The sequence below is a fragment of the Tenrec ecaudatus genome, chromosome 4 (assembly GCF_050624435.1).
Source record: "Tenrec ecaudatus isolate mTenEca1 chromosome 4, mTenEca1.hap1, whole genome shotgun sequence".
NCBI lineage: Eukaryota > Metazoa > Chordata > Mammalia > Afrosoricida > Tenrecidae > Tenrec > Tenrec ecaudatus.
The window spans coordinates 120,469,572-120,493,615 of record NC_134533.1 but is presented as its reverse complement, the minus strand read 5'-3'; the positions used below and the strand labels follow the sequence as shown (position 1 = coordinate 120,493,615).

The 24,044-nt window shown below is 47.3% G+C and overlaps 1 protein-coding gene across 4 annotated transcripts in view; it reads right to left on the bottom strand.

The window, feature by feature from the left end:
* Nucleotides 1-24,044, bottom strand: part of GRIK4 (glutamate ionotropic receptor kainate type subunit 4) — a 435,808-nt gene that overhangs the window by 80,685 nt on the left and 331,079 nt on the right. For 3 of the 4 annotated variants that reach the window (XM_075548795.1, XM_075548797.1, XM_075548796.1), the window contains 2 exons: nucleotides 9,970-10,077; nucleotides 3,850-4,053 (listed from right to left, as the gene is read on the bottom strand). The exons of the other annotated variant lie outside the window; for it this stretch is intronic. In XM_075548795.1, the coding sequence (XP_075404910.1) occupies nucleotides 3,850-4,053; nucleotides 9,970-10,077 (312 nt within the window). The remainder of the gene's footprint in view (nucleotides 1-3,849; nucleotides 4,054-9,969; nucleotides 10,078-24,044) is intronic. 4 annotated transcript variants of the gene reach the window in all.

The following is a 24,044-nucleotide window of genomic DNA, read 5'->3' as shown; positions in this document are numbered from 1 at the left end:
CAGAGAAGAAGCACACGGCCTAAGCGAATACAAGGTGTGGAATGGACCATGTAGCAGATACAAAGGAACAAAAACAATCATTGTGTGATCACCTTCCTCCCATAATGGCTGAAGACGAAAGTGTGCATAAGCAAGTGTGGTGAAGAAGGCGGATGGTGCCCGGCTACTGAGAGATATAGCGTTTGGGGACTTAAAGGCTTGAAAGCAAACAAGCGGCCATCTAGCCCAGAAGCAACCGAGCCCACACGGAAGCAGCACACCAACATAGGTGACCATGAAGGACATAGGAGACCAGGTCTCCAACATCAAAGGTGGGGTGGTGGTGAGAATCACATCATCGTGAAAGAGGGGGAGTGCATGATGGGGACCCAATGCCCACCTGTAGACAGCTGGACACCCCTTCCAGAGGGGTAGTGAGGAGGAGATGGGCCACTCAGGGTTGAGTGTAGCAACAATGAAACTCAAAACCTTCCTCTAGTTCCTGAACGCTTCCTCCCCTCCCAATCATCATGACCCCAATCCTACTTTGCCTTGCGGACCTGGTTATACCAGAGGATGTACAGCGGTGCAGTGGGGATCTGGAGGCACAGGGACTCTAGGACAGACGAACCCCTCAACACCAGCGGTGGGAGTGGCGACACCAGGAGGGAAGGGCATGTAGAAAGGGAGAACCGATCTCGGAGATCTATGTGTAACCTCCTCTCTGGGAGATTGGCAAGGGGGAGGTGGGTGAGGGGAGACGCTGGGGAGTGTGAGATAAGATATAATAATTATTTATAAACTATCAAGGGACCAGGGGTGGGATCGGGGAGGGAGGGGGATGGGGAGTGGAAAGGGAAACCGAGCTGATTCCAGGAACCCAAGTGGAAGGTGAATTTTGAGAGTGACGAGTGCAACGAACGTATAAGGGTGCTTTGCTCAATTGATGTATGTACAGATTGTGATAAGAGCCTTATGAGCCCCAATAAAAAGATTTTTTAAAAAGAGGATTAGATACTATGACTGAGTGGGATTATTCCTGGGGTGCAAGGGTGGTAGAACATAAGTCAATTGCTGTAACACACCTCATGAGCAGAATAAAAGGGAAAATACATATGTGATCATTTCCATTGACCAGAAAGGTATTGTATCAAATTCAGCATGTTTTCACTGTGGAAAGAGTCCCCAAACTAAAAACCATTGGGAACTTCCTCAATATAATGAAGAGCATTTATAAAAAGTCTACAGCTAACGTCATCATATTCAATGGTAAAAGACTGAAAGCATTTCTTCTAATTATGATCAAGAACAAGATGAGGATGCTTGCTTTCTCTGCTGTTACTCAGTCTTGCACTAGAAGTTCTACTCAGAGATAAAGCATTAATAGGCATTCAAGTTGGAGAGAATTAAAACCATAAGATGTCAGCATCTTATACACGGAAAATACAAAATAATCCACAAAAAAGGTCCAAGAGCAAAAAAGTTTAGCAAAGTTTCAAGGTGCATCCACATACAAAAATATCAATTGTGTTTCTATTTACCTTTATATATCATTAAACATTTTGCGAAGGGAATTAAGAGACCAATTTCATTTAAACTAGCTTCTAAAAGTATAAAATACCTCGGAATAAATTTAACCACCGAAGCAAAATACTTGGTATACTGAAAACTGCAAAAATACTGCTGGAAGGAAATAAAGATAGCCAAAATAAACACAAAGATATTCCATGTTCATGGATTAGCAGACTTGCTATTACTGAACTGTTGACAATATACAAAATGACCTTCAGATTCAATGCAACCCCTATCAAAATTCCAACTATCACTTTTTTATAGAGATAGATGAGCTGACCACCAAATTCACGTGGATTCATAAGGGCCTGTGGTAGTTACACAGTTCCATGTCAACCTGGTAAAAGAGCAAAGGGGTGGAGTTTAGCTTGTCATAGGTCACAGCCTGAAGATACCTCCTTGGGGGCATGGCCTAGTCATGAGGATTCTGGGAACTTCCTCTTTTTTTCTCTCCTGGGAGGTGGATCACACTTTCTCTCTGCTTCACCTTCCTCTTGACAAGCCACACAGAGTCACATTGATGGCAGCCCGAGCCCTAGATGCATCCACCACCATTGGATTGACTAGACTTTCCACCCACCGGCTTGTGATCTTCCTGCATTCAGCCTCATCGTGAATGGGTATGTGAGTCTGAAGAGGAATTTATGGACGAGTATCAGACATATGAGTTAATATCAGACTTTTGGACTTGACCTGAGATGTTTTCTCAATATACAATTGTTCTTTGCTATAAAGCTCTCTCTTACACACATATGAGTGTCTCTGGATTTGTTTCTCTAGTCAACCTGGTCTAACACAGGGCCTCAATGACCAAATCAATCTTGAAAAAATAGCAAAGTTTGACAACTCATATTCCCAATATCAAAACTTACTGTAAAGCTACATGTGGTACTGTTATATGGATAGGCATATAGACCAGTGGATGGAGATAAGAATTTAAGAATAGCCATAGACATTTATGGCCAAATTATTTTTGACCAAGTTTCCAAGTCTGAATGGGGAGAGAAAAAGTTCCTCAGTAAATGGTGCTGGGACTACTGGATTTCAACAAGTAAAAGAATAACAGTGGGGAGCTTATCTCGGACCAAATACAAAAACTGAAATAGATAAAGAACCTAAATATGAGTTAAAATCATATAATGTATATAAAAAGCATAGGAGTAAATCTTCATGTCCTTGGATTTGACAGTGGATTCTCAAATACAATACCCCAAATCACCAGTATAAAAATAAAAAAAAACAGTAAGTTGGACTTTATTGGAAACCTTTTATGTATCAAAGGACACTATTAAAAGAGGGAAAAGACAACCCACAAAATGGGGAAAATATTTTCCAGTCATGTATCTGACCAAGGATGGCATATAGAATATATAAAGAACTCCTATAACTCAACCACCAACATTAAAATTCAATTAAAAACTGGGCAAGGAGCTTGAATAGACATCTCCCCAGAGATATACAAATGGCCAATAAGCATATGAAAAAATGTTCAACATTACTAATCACCAGGAAAATGCCAATCAAAGCCACAATGAGATTCTACTTCACACCTGCTCGAGCGGTTATGCTTTCAAGAAGTGGGAAATAACAAGCGCTGGCGAGAATGTGGAGAAATTGGAACTCTCATGTACTGATGGGAATGGAAAATAGTGCAGCTGTGGTGGAGAACCGTTTGGTGGTGCCTCAATAAGTTAAACACAAACATACCAAATGGGGCAACTGTTTCACTAGGTAGACCCCAAAGAATTGAAAGCAGGAACTCAAGTAGATACATTACACCAATGTTCACCGAAGCATTATTCACAGTAGCCCACCAGTGGAAAGAGCCCTAGTGTCCATCAACCGATGAAAGAAATATTATTCAGTCATAAAAATGTATAAAGTTCTAACACAGGCTATAATACAGATAAGCTCTGGAAATAGGATGCTAAGTGAAATGAGTCAGACATAAAAGGACAAATGAGCATGATTCCGTTAGACAGAATAGCTGAAATAAGGAACTTAATAGAAGAAAGTAGATGAGAGCGGGCCCGAGTTGGGGGAGGGAATGAGCGTTAGTGCTCATTGGGTACCGAGTTTCTGTCTGGCTGATGACAATATTTTGGAAAAATAGAGTGGTGATGATTAGGAAACATTGTGAATGTAATTAATGTCATTGATTGTACCATTAAGTTTACATTATATCTATTTTACATTACAATTTTTGTGAAGTTTGAATGATTGCCCGAGTGCCTGAATGAATGGAAAGTACACGAGCATACTGCTCACTCCCCATCCACCCCCCACCAGGTTTCTTACCCTAGCGATCAGCTCCCCGACCATGCCCGTCCAGGTGCCGTTGGCCTCGGGAACGCCGTACACGCCATCCCCGACCAGGCGGATCTTGTAGTTGAATCGGAGGATCTCTGCTAGCTCCTGGAGCATGTCCACACAGAAGCCCTCATAGCGGTCGTTGCCTTCCATCTCCTGGTGGTTCCCCTTCAGCATTAAATACGGGTTTTCCTGCAGCAAAACTGGGCAGCTGTCATGCTCACCTTAGCCTTGGCTTCTCAGCCATAAGTGATGGGGAGGGACTGGACGAGAGGAATTGGGGTGAAGACGGACTAGAGGCAGGGAAGGAGCTGGGGTGATGGGCTATGGAGGTGATCGTTAGCTATGGTTTCCTGTCTCACTTGCCAAAGATCTCCTTCATCAAGGCCCTGCTCTGATCAGGAACATACAGTGGCTCCCACTGCACAGTCTTGCCATCCTATGCAAATTCATTCCCGGATCCCACGACCTCGCCATCCCTTTGTTTCCTTTCTTTCTTCTGCTTATTCTACAGAGATCTCTTGCTCTGATACCTCTTGAATCCAAGATACACCGACACCCGGAAGACTGACGGGGTAAGAATAAGTACGTGAAGAACTGCCATCCAAGGCAGGCCACGATCTGCCCACGAGAGCACTGAGGAAAGAGATGCAGCTCTTCTAGAAAACCCGCCCGAGCAGGTCCCAGAGAGAAGGTGGATCAAGGCTGGATGCTGGAGCATGGTGGTCGACTGACAGCGCATGTCAGGATGAATGAAGTCCAAAGGCACGATCAAGAGTCGAAACCAGGGTAGGAAGAGCAGGGCCTATTCATGGATTCCCCCATTAACTACAAGCAAGAGTTGAAAGATACACTTAGAAAAAGGAATTAGGGTCCACCTGGCTTTGGATGCCAGGGTGAGGAGACTGTACATCATGAAACGTTAAAGGTTTTAAAGAGTATGAAGTATCCAGTGGGGAGAGTCAAAGAATGAACACAGACCCTCTTGAGAGAGGCTCTACTGAGGTCTGTACCAGGGATTGGCTCCACTTGGATTGGAGACCTGCAAGGATACCAGAAAAGATGTTCATGATTGGTCGGATGGAGTTTAGAGGAGAGCTTGGAGACCCTTGGATCCATTGTCTTCAGCGGCATGGCTGGGTGAAGAGGGGACACAGAACATGTTACATTTGAAGTGTGTAGGTTGTCCAGGAGGAAGCTCCCAACTGGATGTTGAAAATGTGGAGAGCGTGTACGATGGGGTACAGAGCTTGGAACGGCTTGATGCAGACATGAGAAGTGCAGTTACAGTCCTTTAGACCACAGGGGAAAAGCATACATAAGAATAAGACCGTACAGAGCACATGATCTTAGAGACTAGAGGAGATGAGAAGCTTTAAAGAAGACAAAGGGGAAGTGTCCAGGAAGGCTGACAATCAGGACAATGCAGTCAAAAGTCAAAGAGGAATGAGCTTCAAGGAGAACGTAGACATTTCCACACAGATGTCAGAACTATGAAAGGGCTTCTGGGTCAGGCCTCACTGGTGACCTTTCAGAAGGCAGGTTCACTGGGGCAGCAGAACTCTACAAGGATTCAGGAGTGAACAGTTGGTGCTGAAGTGAGGGGATCAGCATTTTGGGAAAACTGGGAAATCCAGGAAGGAGGGCCCCATGGCACGGAGCAGACTGCCTCCCCTCAGACTGCTCTGAGTCATGCCCATTCTTTGCTCCCCCATCTGCACGCATTGCTGGGGTGGGGGTGGGGGTGGGGCCCTCAAGTCCACCCAGGGCTTTGATTCTCTAAACTGGAAGCTAGCTTGAAGGGTAGCTGGGAGTCAGTTAGATGGTCGAGTATACTTTTAGGCAGACAGGAGGAAATCCTTAGAAAGGAAAAGATTGGAAAAATAAGTAAGAAAAGTGGTGCAAGGTCCCAGGAAGGCAGGTGGGAATGACGTGAACATGATGCTGGGAAGCAGCACGGCAGGTCAGGTGGAGAGCATGAGTGTAGATACGGAGCGGAGGCAACCGGGACCAGTTGCCAGAGAAGTGCAGAAAGTGGGGCAGGTGGGATCGAAGGTTCGGCAGATCCATTCTAGGGATCTGAGTGAGAGGTGAGCACAAGGTCCAGCTGGGGTCAGGAGACTGGATGCAGATCCACAATGGGATCCAGCGAAAGCTCTGGACTAGGACACTTGAGGGTGGGGACAGGTGTGAGGCGAGATGGCAGAGATCACTGTAAGGTAAGAGAGGGATGCACAGAAAGGCTGATTTGCCGAGCTCATCCTGGAAGGGGCTCGTGGGATGGGGAAACATGGAGGTCAGAAGACCAGATATCATGAGGGAGGGAGCGAGAGCAGCCTAGGGCCCCGGTGAAGTGTAAGAGTGCCTTTGAAATAGGTCAGGGAGGAGCTCCAGGTTGAAGGGAGTGTGCTTCAGACTTGTGACCTGGTCCACACTCACGTCAATGTGGTGAGGCCGATCTCTCCACCTTCCACTCCAGAATCTCTTCTTTCCCATCACAAGTGTAGACTCACTCATCATCTCTGGCTCAGAGCCCCCTCACCTCCTCCTACTCCAACCCCCTTCTCAGAACTCCTTCTCCCAGTCAGGGCTCCTCATACCCGCTCTCAGTGGTTCCCCACCTACACAGGCTCCCTAGGCAGGGTGTGCGGGGGCCAGGGACTGCCCCTGCCCCTCTTGTGTGCCACACCTGTCTCCAGAATTTAGCATGTGCTGACTGTGCGGCTGAAAGGATCTGAAATGGCTTTGTGGTCAGGGCTTCGCCAAGGGTTTCCATCCCGTTTGGCAACATCCAATGATGTCCTAAGGAGTGTCACCAAATTCTCCATCTCAAATACATTCCATTAAGGTTAAGGTTTACTTCCATATTCAAAGTCAATATGATTCAGCTGCTCGTGGAGGGAGGAGACATGTTGGAGAGCCACATTATCACAAAGGCTGGGGCTCCTGGCACTTTGGAAAGTAAGGGGCCAATTGCTGGTCTCTGGACCATATCTGGCAGGAGTGTTGGTCGAACTGAAGAACCACTTGAAGCTGGTAAAGTTGGGGTTTGATACCAAGTGGGAGTTCCAGGAGGGGGGGCTGTTGTCAGCAGCAGCCCCAGCGGGCTCCTCCCGCACAGTAACCCCTGCACAACAGAATGGAGTGTTGGCCTAACTCACTGCCATGGATTCAATGCTGACTCATTGCGACCCTACAGGACAGGGAAGAACTGCAGCTCTTTATGGGGCAGAAAGCCCCATCTTCCCCCATGGAGTGACTGCTGGATTCGAACTGCTGCCTTGGTACAGCCATCACACCCCAGGGCTCCTCAAATGTTGGCCAGTTGGTGATCCACAGGGTTTTCACCAGCTGACGTTTGGAAGCCAATCACCAGGCCTTTCTCCCTAGTCCATCTTTGTGTGAATTTGCCAAGTGAAGCCTTGTAAGCATCGTGGCAGCACCCACGCCTCCAAACAGGTGGCTGCGCCTGAGGTCTCTTGTATGGAAAGGCAGCATAGTGGCTGCTGCTAGATGACAGTTCTGATGACTTCTGTGCATTGGAGGGTGGGAGCAGGAGCGTCGGCAGGGCCAGCAGACGGCATGCAAAGGAGAACTCGTGCTGGGGTGTCATCTGCCAGGGATAACTCTCCAATGCACCCCGTTGGGGCTGGGGGATAGCCACTATCTCCACGAATGCCTGCCGCCCTGGGACCTCTGACCAGGGAGTGAGAAAAGCCACAGAAGAGGTACCAACTTTAGTAGGAGGGAGCAGCATGTGCAAAGGCCGGAGCCTCAAAAGGCCAGGGGGTGCCGGAAAACCAGCAGCATTGGACTCCCATTGGCACTGGGAGGACGCAGCGAAAGTAGGCAGGGCCTGAAGGGGTCATATCTCAAGCTAAAGGTGGGAGGTGCTGCGGAGTCCCTCGGGGATGTTAAGTAAGGGACAAGCGGATCCCCTCTGCTTTTGGAATGATCACTCAGACAGGAATGAGGGTGCAGGGTGGGCAGCTAAGGGAGCCAGCTGTGCCAGCAGGCTGTGCCGGAAGTGGCGGTGGAAGGGGTAACACAGGCCTAAGCGAGAGCAGAGGTCATGCAGGGCACAGGAAAGACAGCCCAGCCGTCAGACCTTGCTGCCCCCCTGGCCTGGCTGGGCTGTTGCAGCTCTCCAGCTGGGCTGGCTCTGCAGCCCCGCCACCCTCTTACCTCTCCCACCTCTCACACTGGTTCAGACCAGCCAAGGTGGGAGCCAAGCTGGGGACCCAGGCTGGCAGCTGTGACTGCTCTTGGCTTTCCTTTGCTAGAATGTTCCCTCTGCTTGGACAACCCTTAGCTTCTTAGTCACCTCTTTTGGAGCTTTGCTTAGGTTGCACCTTCTCGTCCACCGCATCCTCTCATTTGGGGACCCCTCTCAGTACCCCCAAAACCGCATCTCACACCCTATTGTTTCTTCCTCTTTGCCACGGCGCTGGCTCTCAACCCACGGCCACTCTGGGTCAGACTTGGGCTGGGCAGGATCCTCATTGGCTGATTTTCAGAAGCAGACTGCCAGACCTTCCTCCCTAGTCTTTCTGTATCCCACAAGCCTCCACTGACAGGCGGTGGTGGGTCATCATTTTCTAGTTTCCAAATGGGTTAAATTTTACATTCCTCCTCCCAGGCTCAGATTCCCTGCTGGGATACAAGTTCCTTACTGGCAGGGGCGTCTGACTGCTCAGGCCCTGGACACTTCTATCCCATGTATCCAGAGCAGAGCAGGTGTCCAATACACATCCACTGAGTGAGTGAATGAACACGGTCAGGGACCGGGGATCCTTCCAAGAGAAGGGAAAAGTCAACAGCCTGGCACTGAGGTTTCTAAGCAATTCCATCCAACCCACTGTTCTGCCTTATGCCTCTGCCATTCTTTACCGTGCCCATTCCCTGGGCCAACCTGCACTTCAGTAATTCCCAGCCACCTCCTCAGCTCACCGTCTTTTGGCGCCCACTTTACATGCTCCTTCCTCTCTGAAGGCTTTGCTGCTCTCCAAGGGGGGGGGGTCTCTAACCTCTCACTACCCAAAGCAATAGCTTATCCCCTCTTTCACTGCGTTCTACTGACTGTAGACTAGTAACTACTATTGCAGAGTTTGTGGGCCTTCAGAGTTTAGGAAGGTGGTGATGCAGGTCCCTAAGCCGTCTGTATTATCTCAAAAACCCTACCCCGAACAGACACGTCTGCAGACCTGGCTTATTTAGCAGAGATAAGGTGGAGCAGACTAACGAATCCGTCAAGTCCCTTTGCTTTGGACTGCAATTACATCAATGTGGCTATACTGGTTATCGCTGACCGATAAGATGCTCGGTCGGGCAGAGAAATATGTTTCTGATAAGTCCAGAAAGCAAAGGAGATGGGGAACGCACAAAATAATTCTGGCTTCGTGTGGGCAGCTGGGTGAGCGGACACTATCCAAAAGCATGTTCTCAGGAGGGAAGGAGGGGGGCCCCTGGGTTAAGTATGAAGCCAGAGACACACACTCGGTCTTCGTGTCTTATTTTTCTGTTTCCTGGCTGAGCAAGCACAGTAGCTGGCACCTAGGGGGCCCAGTCACTTCTGCAGAGCAAGGAATATTATTTTAAAGGCCGCTGGCCTTGCCTATGATGCCCTGTCTTGGAGACCTCGCCTCTCACCTATTTGGAAATATGGATAGACAGAAGTCTAGGCATTCCCTTGGGGTGGGGAGAGGGGAGGATTCACTTTGTACAGGATAGGAAGGGCGCCACAGCTGGGGAACAGCAGGGAGCACCCAGTGCACTGGGTCCAGTCCCCAGATGGGCTGCTCCCCCAATAACAAGGTCCCTTTACTTCAGCCACACAGCTACCCGGCTGTCGGGGAGCCCCTGGGAAAGGAATCCACTCTCTCTACTATCTCACAGCCCACCCTCATCCCCAGCTGCTGTGAAACTCATCAGACATCATTTCCATATGAAACAGCAACTGGAGTTTAATTACACTGCCATCAATTGGCCTCCGAGTGCGATTAGAGCTCCCATCTCTGCGCTCTGGGAAAGGGAGACTATGAGGGCCTGGAGCTGGGCGAGGCACCCTGGGGAGCTGCAGCTGGGAGGCCCAGGGGGCACCCCGCTTACCAGGATGGTGGTGACGACCAGGGTGGTGTTGAAGAGACTGTCGGAGATGTTGGAGGCGTAGAGGCGGCTGTCCATGCTGAGGCCCTCCGCCACATGCCACTGGCCGATCTGAGAAGACCAACAGGAGAGGACTAGGAGAATGGGGAAGGAGGAGGCTGGGAGCCTGGCCGCGGAGGCCCTCCAGCTCTCTGGGTCAGGGAAAGTGGGCACAGGCCAGTTCTCTGGGGTTGGATGGAGCTGAGAGGCCATTCCCTGCCTCTGGTTGGGTGGCACTGAAATTGCAGAAGGAAGGGGAGATGTGGCCCAGGGAGCAGAGGGTGGGACTGGAGCAAGGAGAGGCTGTCCCACAGGTAGGGTTGGCTATGGGAAGGGTGGAGGACAAGGGAGGAGAACGTCTTGAAGGGGGAAATGGGAAAATAAATCAGGAATGGGATGTAATTAGGGAAGTTCTCTCACATGGAAGATTCCGCCACATCTGGAATCACATTATGTGGAGGCAAGACGGTGCCAGTGGAGCTATTTAGCTTTCATCTATCTTCAGTAATTCTGATGAAGTAATTACAGATGGGATAGGCCCTTTGATAAGTGTTTGCTGAATCGTTGAATGAACCAATAAAGGAAGCAGAAGGGGGAGGTCCAGGCTCCGGCAAGATTGACCCCTTGGCTGGCTGGGAGGCAGAAGGCAGTTATTTAAGTCTTCCAGATCCTCGGTTTCCCCATCAATGTGAAGCTGGTAATGTTTACCCTGCCTTCTTCACAAAGCCCCTCTGAGAACCAACTGACATCACATATGTGCCTCTGGGATGCTACATTTTTCAGGCAGACCCAGGACCGTGGGTCCCAACTGTATATCCCTAGAAATGGGGCAGACAGAGTACCTCTGTCCTGGGGACAGTTTTAGAAACTCCAGTAGGTCACTGTGAGGACATATTGAACCTGGGTTGAAAAAAACAAAAGAAAAAACACGCTGTCTTCCTCTTCTCCTTTGTCTTGAAGATCTCTAGTCAGTCATTTGAGGAACTTCTGTAAACTGAAACGCAACCTCTAGGGGGAAACCCCTCACAATTTACTTAGACACCCATTCCAGACACTTTTCTAAACCTAAACACTCAAGAGCAGTGAATTGTGTGTGTGGTGGTTGGTCTGCTTTCACGACTGGGCTTTACAATTACAAACCACGTGTGATAGAGATCCTAGGACGGTTCCAGTCTCTGGAGGCCTGGCCAACCCTGTCTGCTGCTGAACGGCTGAGGTGGGCGGCCAGAAGAGCCACTGACAGCTGGCTGGAGACCCTGCGACCGCACACACTGGCCTCTGCTAGGCGTCTCATCTCCGGGCTCCAGCAGCAGCTTCCCTGGAAAACCCACACAAGTCCCAAGGAGGCCACGTGGTTCTGCTGCGCAGAGCGGCTCGGGCTCCTCTTCTGGAAGCTCCAAAAATAAGAGAGACGTGTCTCATCGCTGGTCACCTCACCACAGTCACAGGGCTCAGGGCCCATCTCCCTGACCCCCTCCAATGGGGTCTTGTAAAGGGAAGGGCCAGCAGGGACCATGTGGGCCAGGAGCAGGGAGGTTTCTTCAGCCTCGAGTTCTAGTCTAGAGCGTGAGGTCTCCACAGGTTGGGAACCCTGTCCTCTCGGCCGGTGAGCCTCTCGCCTGGAGGGGTGTTCAGAAGCGTCCCTCCAGGCCTCTGCGTGCATATGGCCTGAGAGAGGGGACAAAGATGTCTCCTCTATTCAAGGGCAGTCAGTCCTGTCCATGTGAGGTCCTGTTTCGCGTGTAGGCAGTATCCATGCCGGGCACAGCCAATTTTACAGGAAAGGAAACTGAGGCCACAGACCACAAAGCCCATTTACATGCCTACAGGCATCCAGCCGGATAGCTGAGTGGGCGGAGCCTCCACTGCCCAGATGAACCCCTCAGAGCAAAGCTGCACACTCATCTTGTCCAGCGGTCACAAACGAAGGGGCTGAAAACATTCACGGGGAAACCCATGGTGGCTTCGCTCCACTGCCCACCACCGTTGTGACCCTCTGCAAACCCACCCCCTTGGGGCTGGGGCAAACAGCCCCATCTCTTCCGCAGAGGGCCGGTGAAGTTCCCAGCTCAGCACCTACCCCCCTGGAAGCCCCTCGTATGGGCTTGCCCGGCTGTCTCCCCAGCAGCCTGTGTGGCTCACGCAGCAGGAGCTCAGACTCCAGCACCTGGCTTAGGAGGAAGATGCCGGCTGCCACGGGGGTGGGCGGAGGGCAGTGAGTTCTCTCCCCTAGCCCTCAGGAGCACCCACAATCTCCCAGGGCGTTGAACAGCCCATTCCATCCTCATCTCTCTCTGCAGGGGAAAGGGTGGGGACGGTAGAGGGTCAATAGCTAGACTTTCAAGTCAAAGGGGAAAGGTGACAACCATGACGGGACCCTTCCTGCTGTGCTCAATGTGTTTTGTTTTCTCATCTCATAGCCCTAGCCGCCAGGAAAGTTTGTGGAAGGGGGAAACTGAGGCTCAGAGAGGTTTAGTGACCTAAGGTAAACCGGTTAGCCCAGTTTGAGTCCTGCTCAGTTCGAACGAATCCTCAGCCTGTGGTCTCTCCAGTCCCTGCTCCTGTCTCTCAGCATGGGGGCCACGAGGACGTCCTTCGGACAGGGTGCCCAGGCTAACCACGGGGCTGTCAAGGAGCTCCAGCTCCCACTTGGGAGACAATAGTCTTCCCTCTTGGTGTTTGATGCCCCCTCAACGTCAGGTGAACCGATCCCCTCTTGGAGGATGAGGGTCTGTCTTCAAAGGGGGTCGGTTGGCTCTGAGGGCCTCCTCGGTTTCAGAGGGCCACTTTTGGGCAGATGAACAGAGAGAGCAGTGAGACTAACGGCCAGCCTTTGGACACTTGGTTCAGGACAGAGTATCTTTGAGTCTGACCTGTCACTCACACACTCTCCAGTGACAGGCCCCAGCAGGCCTGGGCCTCCTTGCTCATGTTCTGATCTACAGTTCTCGTGCTCAGGGGACCCAGTCTCATCAACTACCTGATCTACAAAGCTCTAGCTCTGGGCTTTCACACCAGAGAGGCCTGCAGAAGACCCAGGGATGAGAATGATGCATCCAGAGAGGGAGCCGGCAGTCTGAGCAAGGAGCCTCCCCCTCCCCGACCTCTGGGAATGGGCAAAGAGACTCATTAGGCACCAGGCTCCAGCCAGGAAATGCATCTCCCACCCACCCTCCCATTAGCTCCCAAGAAATTAATAAACTCATCAGATCCAACAAAGCACTTGGCAGCTATTACCCAGTACAACCTAATTGCAGAAAGGCAGTGGGAGGGGAAGGGAGAGACAGAGCCAGGCGCCCTGGGATAGAGGCTAATTGCCCTATCCACTGGGCACCTTCGAAGCCACACACATGCCAGGGTGGGCAGGAGAGATAGCAATCATCACCGGCAATCTGTGTCTCTGCCTCCAGCCAAATGCCCCCGCTCTGCCCTGCTGACACCTGCCTCAAAGCCTCCTGCAGGAACAGCTGTTTTGCGAGACTCTTCCACATGCCCACACGTGCGGCCTCAATCACACTTTAAATAGTCTCTTTCTGTGTCTCTGACAGCCCCCAGGGGTTGGAGTGAAGGGAGTAGAGTGGGTGGATTTGATGGGGCCATGGTGGCCTGTCCAGCACCTTGGTGCAGCTAAGAAAAAGGTGTCTCTCTGGGCGGATGCGGCCCTGAGTGCACAGCGGGGCACTGAGAGGGCTGATATAGTGCGCTTCTACTCTCCCCTGAGCACCGCGTCACCGGCGTGGTGACTGTAATGGTCTTACGTTTGGAGCACTGGGGTTTAACCTGGATTCTCTGCTTCTCAGCGCTGTGAGCTCAGTTTCCCCAAATCTGGAAAATGGGCAGGAAAGAGGTAATGCCAATGTTCACTTGTCAGCTTGCCATTCTGTGGGGCGGGCGTGTTGTTCTGATGCTGGAAGCTATGTCACAGGCATTTCCAATACCAAGACTTACTCTGGACATCTTGTCGGGAGAGACCAGTCCCTGGAGAAGGGCACCATGCTTGGTAAAGTGGAGGGGCAGTGAAAAAGAGGAAGACCCTCATCAAGATGGATTGGCACAGCGGCTCCCACAACGAGCTCAAATGCAAGAAGCATTGCGAGGGCGGCGCAGGACTGCACAGTGTTTTGTTCTGTTGTGCAGAGGGTCAGTCGCTGGGAGTTAGAACCAACTCATGGCACCTGACATCAACAACAGGGTCATAGGAAGAATAAGGGGTGAGGCAGACAGAAGTCCTTGCTCCCAAGGGGTCCCGGGAGAGGCACAGCATGGCACTGGGAAGTGCATGTCAAGGAAGCATGGTTGACTGAGGCAAGAGAAGGGTTTCTGTTGACTCCTTGTTGCTATCGGCCCTATTCCTCTTGACAGTGGGAGATGCAAATTGAGAGCTTGCCCTTGGGCTCTCATTGCCCTCATTGTGCCTCTGCCCATGGCAGACGGATTTCTACAGAACTTCCAGGCTAAGACTAGGAAGAAAAGGCTGGCATTTGACTGCCAAAATAATCAGTCAATGAAACTCTGTGGATCACAACAGAGTATTTGTTATCTGACAGAATGCTGGCTAGGTTGCTGGTGGTCAGCCGCTCAAGCCTTGCCGTGATTTTAACGACGGCACAGGCACTGCTGCGTTCTGTTGTCTGTGGGGTGGCCATGAGTTGAACTGACTCAACAGTGACTAACAATATGGCCAAATAGTGATCGTTATCTCACAGGGGTCGAAAAGCAAAGTTACACATAAGTATGTGATCGTTTTTAACATCCTTTCCTGTGTCCAGAGGTGAGATGTTTTCTACATCCCACTGCAGACCCTCGTTTATCAGACAGCCCAATTGTGGTTCCCAGAGCAGAAGTGGAAGTATGAGAAATGAAAATCTTGGGGTCCCCCTCTAGACTAATCAAATCTGGAACTTGGGGGTAGGATCCAGCATGCTGTTGCAGCATGTCCCTGGGTGGTTCTGCTGTAGGACAGAGCAGAGCAAAGCAGAAGAGGCAACTCTGATCACAACCATGACCGCAGGGAGGCCAAGGTACCCAGATCCAGTATCTGATGGCTGATGTGTGGGGAGTTGACAAGTGTTTAAAACCTGGCTCTCCAGGATAAAAATATATATCCCTTAGCTCTTTTAGTGTTTGCCAATTTCTGTGGTGTGAACAGTTGTCACTGTGGTTGATTTCAAGCTGCCACTGTGGCATCACCAGACAGAGGGGGGATGAGACCTGTATGCCTGGCTCTCACCGTCTCTGATAGCTGACTCTGGCACAGCACTGTGGTCAGCCCTGTGCTGGCCTTGTATAGAGGCTTACCATACTAGTCTCATGATTGATGAGGAAGGCAAAGTCCAGATAAGGTGATAACTTGACCACAAGTCACAGAGGTGGTAGGTAGGAAAAGTAGGATTCATAAGCAGGTCAAGGTGTGGCTTCTTTGGGGTCACAGTCTTCAAAATCAATGTGTGCTTCTTTTAACCACTGCTTCTAATGTTGTGAGAAAAACCGTTTCTGATGAGTGCTTAGCCAAATATGAGAATTTAGGTAACTGTAACTTGCTGAAAGTGAGGAGTGCTGGAAACACTTGCCGATGAAGATCAACGATTGCAGCCTTCCACATGGATTATGACTCAATGTAAAGGGTAAACAAAAATTCTCACAATTGGACTAATAGGTAGCATTATGATAAACCGAGACTAGATCAAAGTTGTCAAGGATTTTGTCTTGTATGGATCCACAATCAACGCTTATGGAAGCAGCAGTCAAGAGGGAAATGAGGTATTGCATTGGGTAAATCTGCTGCACTTGAGGGCTGGGGCTGCTACTTTGAGGACTAAGGTGTACCTGACCCAAGTCTGGATATTTTCAATTGCCTCATATACATGTGATAATTGGACATTGAATAAGGAAGACCAAAGAGAATCAAATAATTTGAATTATGGTGTTGGCAAAGAATATTGAAAGTACCATGAACTGACAAAAGAATAAACCAATCTGTCTTGGTGGAAGTATGATCAGAGTATTCCCTGGAGGCAAGGGTGTTGGGACTTCATCCTACAGACTTAGATATGCTGTCAGGAGAGACCAGTTCCTGGAGAAGGACATCATACAGAGGGGCAGCGAGAAAGAGGAAAACCCTCGACAAGATGGACTTACACCATGGCTGCAAGCCTAAGGACAATGGTGGGAGGGCTCAGGACCAGGCAGGGGTCTCTTCTGTTGTGCACAGGGTTGCTATGGACTGGAAATGACTCGATGCCCACCTAACAGCAACATTGTAACCCACCTGGAATGTATTTGCATCCCACATCCACAATTCACTGGTACTCATTTCATTCCGATTCAAAAAGTAGATCTGTCCCTGTGGGTTTCCAAGGCTATACATCTTTATGAGAGCAGAAAGCCTCAGGTTTCTCCCTTGGAGTAGTGGGTTCGAACTATTGATCTTGCAGTCAGTAGCCCAATATGCAACGCACTACACCACCAGGGATCTTTACACTAACAAAGAAAGTATCATTTATCTGACAGCCCCAAGGAACCCGGAATCCATATAAACTAATAATAATCTTGCTCCTTCGGCACTAAATATTTTTGAAAGTCTAATTATTTATTCAAAATAGTGATTTCTAAAATGCCTTTCTGAAGGATTATACTTTCTTAAACAGTCAACATCTTTAACTTAGCACACAGCTTTACCATCAAGAGGCCAGCTGACACTGGGCTTTGACAGAATGCTGTGCCATGAGCTCCTGAAATATGGAGGACCACTCACCCTCATTTTGGGGCTTTAAAAAAGTTAGTCCGTCTACTGTCCAGTGTGTTTATCTCTTCTCGTTGTGAGCTGTCACTTGTCACAGCCTTAAGGATGGCTGTCTCTAAGATGCCCAGTCCTTTGGGTAGCTGTGTTTTAAGACCTTTGGGAAGAATAATCATGAGACAAAGGTGGGCAAAATGGTCTGTAAACAAAGAGTAATTAAGCCTTGCATGGTGCATGGAGTCCTTGTGTGGTGCAGTTAGCTTGCTCAGCTACTAATGGAAAGGTTAGAAGCTAAATTCTACCAGAATCAGAAAGACCTGGTGAACTACTTCTGGAACATTAACCATTAAAACCCTTGTGGAATCTCTATTTTCATTATTGGTCCTGAAGGATCTATGTGTCTTGGATTCCCTGTGTTGTGGGCTCTTATCTGTAGCAGTGTACATGTTCTGGTCTAGTCACATTTGTAAGGTATAAGTGAGGTCATGATAGTTGGGGTGGGGGGAGGAAGCATTAAAGAACTAGAGGAAAGTTGTGTGTTTCATCGGTCTTTCCACCCTTTTAATCCTTTTGATCACTTAGCATTCATACCAATTATACATATAAGTTTCTTCTTTGGGGGATACACATCATTGTGTCCATTTAAAATTCTTTATAAAATCAGTGTCGTATTCATTCCCATTGAAGGGTTCAGATCTCAGAATATAGTTAAGAGTATAAATTTGTTAAATAGTTGATTATTAATTTCACCTCAGAAGTAGACACCTATGAGAATAGAGGTACCAGGAGGATAAGGGGAAAGTGGGGGGAGGAAGGGGGAATTGATTACAAGGATCGACATAACCCCTCCCAGGGGGATGGACAACAGAAAAGTGGGTGAAGGGAGACAAAGGATGATGTAAAATATTAAAATAATAATCTAGGGGGACTTATGGGAAGCTGGTGACAGAGTGACACCTACCAGAGACTCTGCAGAATTCAGCCCAGAAGAGTTGCTTAGAGGGAAATCTAATGCTGCTGGAATGCAGGAGGAGCATCATAAAGAAAAGTAGGCACAGATGCATGGGGTTTTGAGGGGCTTGGGGCTTTGGGTTTACCTCAGTGGAGGGACTTGACCCACCACTTTCTCTGCCAGAGCTGGGACCATTTTGGAGCCAATAGGGGGGCTTCATCTCAACACAGACAGTTTGCTGCCACCTGCCTCAGGGCAGGGACTGGAACCCTGCAGCTCCGCGGGCAGAGATTGGGGGGGGAGGGGTTCAGCTACATTTTTGCTTTTGTTTCTATCTCTTCTCTCTATCCCCCCACAGTCTTGGAGGGCTGCGCAGGAGCTTTTACTCAACACAGCCACAGCTTGCCGCTGCCCATTTGGGGTAGGGACTAAACCCTTGCGACTCCACGGGTGGGGATTGGGACTCAACTATATTGTTTCCCTCTCGTCACTATATCCGCACACAGGCTCAGTGGGCTTACTTTTAAATTTTACTCCCTCCTCTTTGTCTCTTTTCTGTTCTCTCAGACTCCACTGCTGACCTCTAGACCACTCCCCTTAGCCTACGGAATTTACAGCTGTGCTACACCAAGCTAGGTGAGCTCCACCCTGTGTAGATAGCCTGAGGATGGGAAAAGCCCTGCTGACCTCCACCAGGGGATACTCTGCCCAACTTCTTACCGGGGAATTCCTGCCTGTGTTCCTGGGGCCCTAACACATCTCAGCCAACACTCATCAACATTCCAAACTGCTGCAGGAACCTCTGCCCATCCTCTGTAACACCAAAACAGGCAACCAACCAGCCTTCTGGGGCACTCCCCTGAGAGGGAAGCCACAGGAGGATAAAGTGGAAGGTTAATTCTCTAGTGAAATTAGCTGTAGGTAGTTCGATGAAGCATTCCTACAAGTCTCCCAGAGAAAGTCAGTGCTCTTTGTCTCCCTGGAAAATGGGACCTGGCTCCTCTAAAACAATGAACACAAATAGCCATCAGCCCCAACGACCTCAACGAGAAAACAGGGGAAACAAAAGACAATGGCAGAAGATGTCCCGAACATAATGACATGCATAAAAGAAGCAGACATTGAGCTGCCACAGAAAGAAATTTTCATAATGCTGCTTGGAGTCATACAGGATATGAGGGAAACAATACAGAAAAAGGATGAAATTATAGAGGAGATAAAGGCCATATACCAAAGGGAAATTCAGGAGGTTAGAGAGGAGATAACAAAAAGCAGTAGCAGAAACACGGACCTTGAGACTCTACTGGAGGAAGCAGAGAGCTGCACTAGTGACTTGGAGGACAGCCAAGCAGACTTTAACAAATGTGAACAAAAATCTATTAAGATCATCAGAGAAGCTGAAGAAAACTTAAGAGCTATGTCTGATGCTATGAAGCGGAACAATGTTAGAATTATTGGCTTACCAGAGGAAGACACAACAAAGAAGTCATCTGCAACAATAGTGAGAGAATTCTTGGAGGAAAACTTGTCCAGCTTAATGAATGAAAACAAGGCAACCATTCAGGAGGCTGAAAGAACACCAACTAGACTGAATCCCAATAAGAAGTCATCAAGGCTCATAGTTAAACTATCCAACTTTGAGGAAAAGGAGAAAATCATGAGAGCAGCTAGGGAAAAGCAAGCAATCACATATAAAGGTCGCCACATAAGAATATGCTCAGACCTATCAGAAGAAACTATGAAGAAGAGGAGAGAGTGGAGTAACATTCCAAAAATTGAAGGAAAACAATGCAAACCCAAGAATACTCTACCCAGCCAAATTATCGATCAACACAGATGGAGAAGTAAGTCTTCCCAGACAAGGAAAAACTCAAAGAATACATTACAAGAAACCAAGCCCTACAATAGATCCTTGCCAACCCAGTATGGGCAGAAGAACAACACTCACCAAGCATAAATAAGAGACTGTCACATAGAACAACCTCACCCAGAGGGCAACAAAGAGAAAATAGACCCTAAGATAGAATTGGCTTAAGGATGGAAATAAGTCAAGAATCACACACACACACACACACACACCACACTAATGAGAAAGAAAGTAGGAAAACACCCAAAACAAAGGTATAATATGATATCACAGATGGAGATAACACTGAATATGAATGGACTGAGACTAGGAGACTGGCTTAGAAAACACAACCCATTAATTTTCTGCCTACAGGCAACACATCTCAAAGCTACAGACAAAAATAGGCTAAGAATCAAAGGCTGGAGAAAGGCATGTCAAGCAAACAACAATTCAAATAAAAGCAGGGGTTTCAATCCTAATCTTGGATAAAATTGACCTCAAAGTGCAAACCATCAAAAGAGATAAGGAGGGACATTGTATAATTCTCAAGGGAATAGTAGATCACTAAGCATTGTAAACATATATTCCCCGAATGAGAGACCCGCTGAATATGTCAACCAAACACTCCAAAAGATTAAAAAAGAAATCACAGCCTCAACAATTATAGTGGGTGACTTCAATACATCGCTATCTGAGAAAGATAGATCACAGGAAAAGCAACTCAACAAGGAGGCTAGAGATCTAAACACTACAATTAGACAATTTGACCCGATCGATATTTAAAGAGCTTTTCATCCAAATATAAAATAAATTCACATTCTTCTCAAGTCCAAATGGCACATATTCAAAGATAGACCACATGCTGAGGGATAAGGCGAATCTAAATAAATTTAAGCACAATGATATCATACAGACCTCTCTCTGACCACTCTCTCTGACCACAAGGAAGACAAAGAAAACAAGAGCAAACAATTGGAGGGCAAATAACTTTTTACTGCAAAATGAGTGCGTAGTGACAGATCAGAGATGAAATTAGGAAATTTCTAGAAACCATTGAGAATGAGCACACAACGTACCAAAACTTATGGGACACAGCAAAGAAAATTATCAGAGGAAGTTTCGTAGCAATACATGCACACCTGAGAAAGAAGAGAGACTCATCATTGATATGCTGACACAAAATTTACAATAACTAGAGCAGAGTCAGCAGGACAATTCTACTAATAGCAAAAGAAAAGAAATTATAAAAATCAGGGCTGAGATACAGAAGAGGGAAAATAAGAAAACTATGGGAAAAAATTAATGCTGCTAAAAGTTGGTTCTTTGAAAAGATAAACAAAATCGACAGACCCCTGCAAACCAAACCAAAGAAAGGAGGGAACAAATTTCAATAGCAAGAATAAGGATGAAAGAGGGGACATTACAACAAACCCTAATGAAATCAAAAGGATAATTACATAGTACTACAAAGGATTGTACTCCAATGAATTAAAAAATGTGAAAGACAAAGACAAATTCTTGGAAAAACAATCCCTCCCTAGACTATTCTCAGTGGACGTCAAGAATCTCAACAGACCCATAGCAATAAAAGAAATAAACAAGGTTATCAAGGGATGACCAACAAAAAAAATCCCCTGGACCAGATGGCTTCACTGGAGAATTCTACCAAGCATTTAGGGAAGAACTAACACCAATCCTAGACAAACTCTTCCAGAACACAGAAAAAGATGGCAAACTCCTGAACTTCTTCTATGAAATTAGTATAACTCTGATAACAAAACTGGACAAGGATCCCACAAGAATCAAGAACTACAGACAATATCCCTAATGAATATCAATGCAAAAATCCTTAACAAAATACTAGCCAACAGAATACAAAAGTATATAAAACAAGTAATTCACCATGACTAAGCGGGATTCATATGAGGAATGAAGGGATGGTTCAACACACAAAAAAACATTAGTATTATTCATCACATTGACATGAAAAACCATAAGAACTACATGATAATATCAATAGATGCAGAAAAAGCATTTGACAACATCCAACACCGCTTCCTGTTTAAGACACTCAAGACGATAGGAATGGAAGGAAAATTCCTCAAGACAATACAAGCTATATATGAAAAGCCAACAATCAACGTGGTAGTCAATGGAGAAAAGACTAACACAATCCCACTGAAAAGGGGGACCAGACAAGGATGCCCCTTGTCCCCACTCTTATTTAATATCATACCGGAGGTTCTAGCTAACAGCATAAGGCAAAGAAAAGACATCAAAGGTATTTGTCTGGGGAAGGAAGAGGTGAAACTATCATTATTTGCAGATGATATGATTTTATATGTGGAAAATCCCAAAAGCTCCATAAGGGGAGTACTGGAAGCAATAGAGGAGTTTGGCAGAGTGGCAGAATACAAGATCAACAAACAGAAGTCCATCGACTGTTAAACACATCAGATAAGACCACAGAAGAGATAAAAAAAAGGTGGTACCCTTCACAATAGCCAAGCACAAATGGAAATATCTAGGGATATACCTGACTAAAAGAACAAAAGATCTATATGAGGAAAACTACAGAACACAATTACAAGAAACCAAGAGTGACCTCAGCAAATGGAAGAATATCTCATTCTCATGGACTGGAAGACTCAATATAGTCAAGATGTCAGTTCTGCCGAAGGCACTATATAAATTTAATGCAGTCCCAATATAATTACCCTAATAATTCTTCAAGGAAATGGAAAAACTGATTACCAACTTCATATGGAGAGGGAAGAAGCCCAGAATTAGCAGAGAACTCCTCAAGAAGAAGGACACCGTGGGAGGGCTTGCTTTACCTGACTTTAGCACATACTATACAGCCACAGTTGTCAAAACCGCATGGTATTAGTACAATCACTGATACTCAGACCATTGGAAAAGAACTGAAAACCCAGAAATAAAATTATCAGCATACAGACAATTGATCTTTGATAAGGGCCCCCAAAATATCCAATGGGAAGCAGATGCCCTCTTTAACAAATGGTGCTGGAAAAAAATGGATAATTACCTGCAGAAAAATGAAGCAAGATCCTTATCTCACTCCATGCACAAGAATAAACTCAAGGTGGATCACAGACCTTGAAGTTAAACCCCAAACTATTAGGGCCATCAATGAGGGAATTGGGACCAACTTGAGAACTTTGGCACAGGGAATACCCAGGCTATCAGAAATAGGGAAGGATAGAAACACAGAGGAGGCACAAATTGACAAATAGGATATACTGAAGATAAAACACCCGTGCACATCGAAAGAATTCACCAACAGAGTAGTAAGAGAATCCACAGACTGGGAAGACATCTTTAGCAATGACACATCAGACAAAGGCTTTATTACTAAATCTACAACACTCTGCTAGCTTTCAAAAAGAATAAAAACCTAATTGCCCACTGAGGAGGTGGGCAAAGTATCTGAACAGAAGTGTCACAGGCGCAGAAATCCACATGGCCAACAAACATATGAGAAAGTGTTCTCGATCCTTAGCCATAAGATAAATAAAAATTAAAACAACCATAAGGTATCACCTAACACCCTCAAATATAGCCCAATTCAAAAAATCAGAAATCAACAAGTGTTGGAGGGGCTGTGGGGAGACAGGAACTCTCATCCATTGCTGCTGAACCTACAAGTATGTATAGCCACTATGGAACTCAATCTGGTGATATATAAAACAAATGGAAATTGAGTTATCATATGACCCAGCAATCCCGCTACGTGGCATATACCCAGAATAGACAAGAAACAAACCAAGGCCAGACATCTGTGCTCCAATGTTCATTGTGGCACAGTTCACAATTGCAAGGAGTTGGAAACAACCCAAATTTCCATCAACTGATGAGTGGATTAAAAAGCTGTGGTATACAATGGAATACTACGCATCGTTAAAAAGTATTGATGGACGTATGAAGCACATCGCTGTGTGGGAAGAACTGGAGGAAATCCTGCCAAGTAGAATAAGACAAGCACAAAAGGACAAGTAAAACATGAGTCCGCTGAGGTGACCTTTAAAAAAAATTGAAAAGGGGCCATAGGGACAAAGCTACTGTATACAAACATTCCTGGGGTGAAGACAGGTAATGTGGCAGGGACGAGACCAAGTACAAGGTTACACATGATAGACAACTAAAAAGGAGGTGGGGAAAGGAAAATAATATTAATGAAACAGAAATGGGTAGCGGGGGCACAGGGTGCTAACCCATCCAAGGGGAGGGCATTGTTTATATCTTCACAGGGAAAGAGGGACCAGACTTCAACTCAGTGCTCCAAGATGTGAATGCAACATGCCGGCTTGGAGTAGGGAATTAGTGGAGAGGTCTGGGGGGCCGGCCCCAAACCCAACTACTATGTGGACACCTGCCCCTCCCCCACATAAGAATTTATTTCAAAGGACAGCATTAAATCTGAAGCTCCAGGAGAGGGATATATCTGATCGGAGCACACGGGAGCAGATCAAGGGGGA